The sequence below is a fragment of the Limulus polyphemus genome, unplaced genomic scaffold (genome assembly GCF_000517525.1).
Source record: "Limulus polyphemus unplaced genomic scaffold, Limulus_polyphemus-2.1.2 Scaffold5929, whole genome shotgun sequence".
In the NCBI taxonomy this organism is placed as follows: Eukaryota; Metazoa; Arthropoda; class Merostomata; order Xiphosura; family Limulidae; genus Limulus; species Limulus polyphemus.
Genome location: NW_013671539.1, coordinates 49,155 through 51,694, shown reverse-complemented (window position 1 = coordinate 51,694; position 2,540 = coordinate 49,155). Strand labels below are relative to the sequence as shown.

Below are 2,540 nucleotides of genomic sequence, written 5' to 3'. Positions count from 1 at the left end.
CAGAAATATATCAAACTTTCTAATTGTCCTAACAGAAATATATCAAACTTTCTAATTGTCCTAACAGAAATATATCAAACTTTCTAATTGTCTTAACAGAAATATATCAAACTTTCTAATTGTCCTAACAGAAATATGTCAAACTTTCTAATTGTCCTAACAGAAATATATCAAGACTTGAAACGTTCCGATATCTAGATTGTTGTGAATGTACACGAGGTAATTAACTTGTTTCTATAACAACACGGTGAATTACCTGGTCTGTTCAGTGACTGTCCGGAACCCTTACACAGAAGAACAGCACATAAACCCTGACGAAAGTTGTTACAGAAACCCCCATAGATTATGGGGTTCAGTGCACTGTTGGAGAAGGCGAAGTAAGTAGCGAAGTAAGTGACAACCGGAAACCATGTTGGAAGCTGCAAAAAAAAACAGTATTAAAAGTCAGTTTAAACACTAAAATTATTTTGTTTTACTTTCACAGTAGGAAATTTCGTACACTGTTTTCATGCAGGCTTTCATTTGGTCGACCACGTTACGTTTAATTTGTAAATTTTGTGAATATGCTACATGCCTGGTTCGAATTAAATGCACCAGTAGCCCAACGATAAGTCTGAAAGCTTATAATTCTAAGAAGCCGGGTTTCGAAACCCTTGGTGAGCACAGCACAATTATCCAACTGTGCAGTTTGTGCTTAACAGCAAACGAACAAAAAAATCGAAATAAATGGTGGAAAGACTTGAAAATATATGAAGTGACCAGCGAAGCGCATTAAAAACACGAACGAAACATTACATTCGTAATACAGGTATAGATATATGTGTAAGTACAGGTATACGAAACATTACGTGCATAATACAGGTATAGATATATGTGTAAGTACAGGTATACGAAACATCACATTCATAATACAGGCATAGATATATGTGTAAGTACAGGTATACGAAACATTACATTCGTAATACAGGTATAGATATATGTGTAAGTACAGGTATACGAAACATTACATTCATAATACAGGTATAGATATGTGTGTAAGTACAGATATACGAAACATTACATTCATAATACAGGTATAGATATATGTGTAAGTACAGGTATACGAAACATTACGTGCATAATACAGGTATAGATATATGTATAAGTACAGATATACGAAACATTACATTCATAATACAGGTATAGATATGTGTGTAAGTACAGGTATACGAAACATTATGTGCATAATACAGGTATAGATATATGTGTAAGTACAGATATACGAAACATCACATTCATAATACAGGTATAGATATATGTGTAAGTACAGGTATACGAAACATTACATTCATAATACAGGTATAGATATATGTGTAAGTACAGGTATACGAAACATCACATTCATAATACAGGTATAGATATATGTGTAAGTACAGGTATACGAAACATTACATTCATAATACAGGTATAGATATATGTATAAGTGTTCGTCTGTCGTACATTGTTGTGAGAAATTGGTGAAGGATCTCAAGTTTAAGTGAATGATTAACGGTTCGAGTATAGCAGGGATTCGATCTGTTCGGTTCTTTTGGCTCTTTATCAGAGATTTATTTTCACACAGTACTTGTTCCGTCATATTTAGCCTCACTCTTAACCGAGTAACATTGCTTTAGAGTCGTTCCTAAGTGACGAATGTGCTGATACTTACAGCTTTATTGTGATATTTTATTCAACTTGACACATTAAAATTGGTCATGTTAAATGTCTTTGAAATTTTTTAATGATTTTTCAGCACTATTTATATTATTGCCTGTAGATACATACATACATAATACATACATATATGTATTTTGTATTTCACATAAGTTACTTACCTCACCAGTCAAGCTGCTTGAGTGTCCGAACTGAGAATAAAGAATGATGACCTGGAATGGCGTCCAACAACAAACAAACACGATCAAGACGACGGCGACAAGTTTAACAACCTAAATAACAAACCCAGAAAAACAGTCAACAGTGAGTGGCTGTTCTGGGTTTGTCTAATCAAAGTTCAGAACATACAGTCATCCAAAAAATTAGTTAGACCCTTCTCTATGACCTAATAGGATCCTGCTCTACGAATACATGAAATTGGTAGGACCTTCCTGAAATATTACATGAAATTAGTAGGATCCTTTTCGATGAGTACATGAAATTAGTAAAACCCTGCTCTATGGCTATACGAAATTAGTATGACCCGCCTCTAGGACTACGTGGAATTGGTAGGACCTTCCTGAAGTATTACATGAAATTAGTAGAACCCGCCTTTAGGACTACATGAAATTAGATGAACCCGTCTCTAGGACTACATGAAATTAGTAGAACCCGCCTTTAGGACTACATGAAATTAGTAGAACCCGCTTCTAGGACTACATGAAATTAGTAGAGCTCGCCTCTAGGACTACGTGGAATTAGTAGAACCCGCCTTTAGGACTACGTGGAATTAGTAGAACCCGCCTTTAGGACTACGTGGAATTAGTAAAAACCGCCTCTAGGACTACGTGGAATTAGTAGAACCCGCC

General features: G+C 35.1%; 1 protein-coding gene across 1 annotated transcript in view; it reads right to left on the bottom strand.

Moving 5' to 3' along the window:
* Window positions 1-256: 256 nt before the first annotated feature.
* LOC106473148 (allatostatin-A receptor-like) overlaps window positions 257-2,540 on the bottom strand; it is a gene marked incomplete at its 3' end in the record, with an annotated part of 8,355 nt that continues 6,071 nt past the window's right edge. The window contains exons 3-4 of the mRNA XM_013933829.1: window positions 1,854-1,964; window positions 257-419 (exon numbers count right to left, since the gene is read on the bottom strand). Of these exons, the coding sequence (XP_013789283.1) occupies window positions 257-419; window positions 1,854-1,964 (274 nt within the window). The remainder of the gene's footprint in view (window positions 420-1,853; window positions 1,965-2,540) is intronic.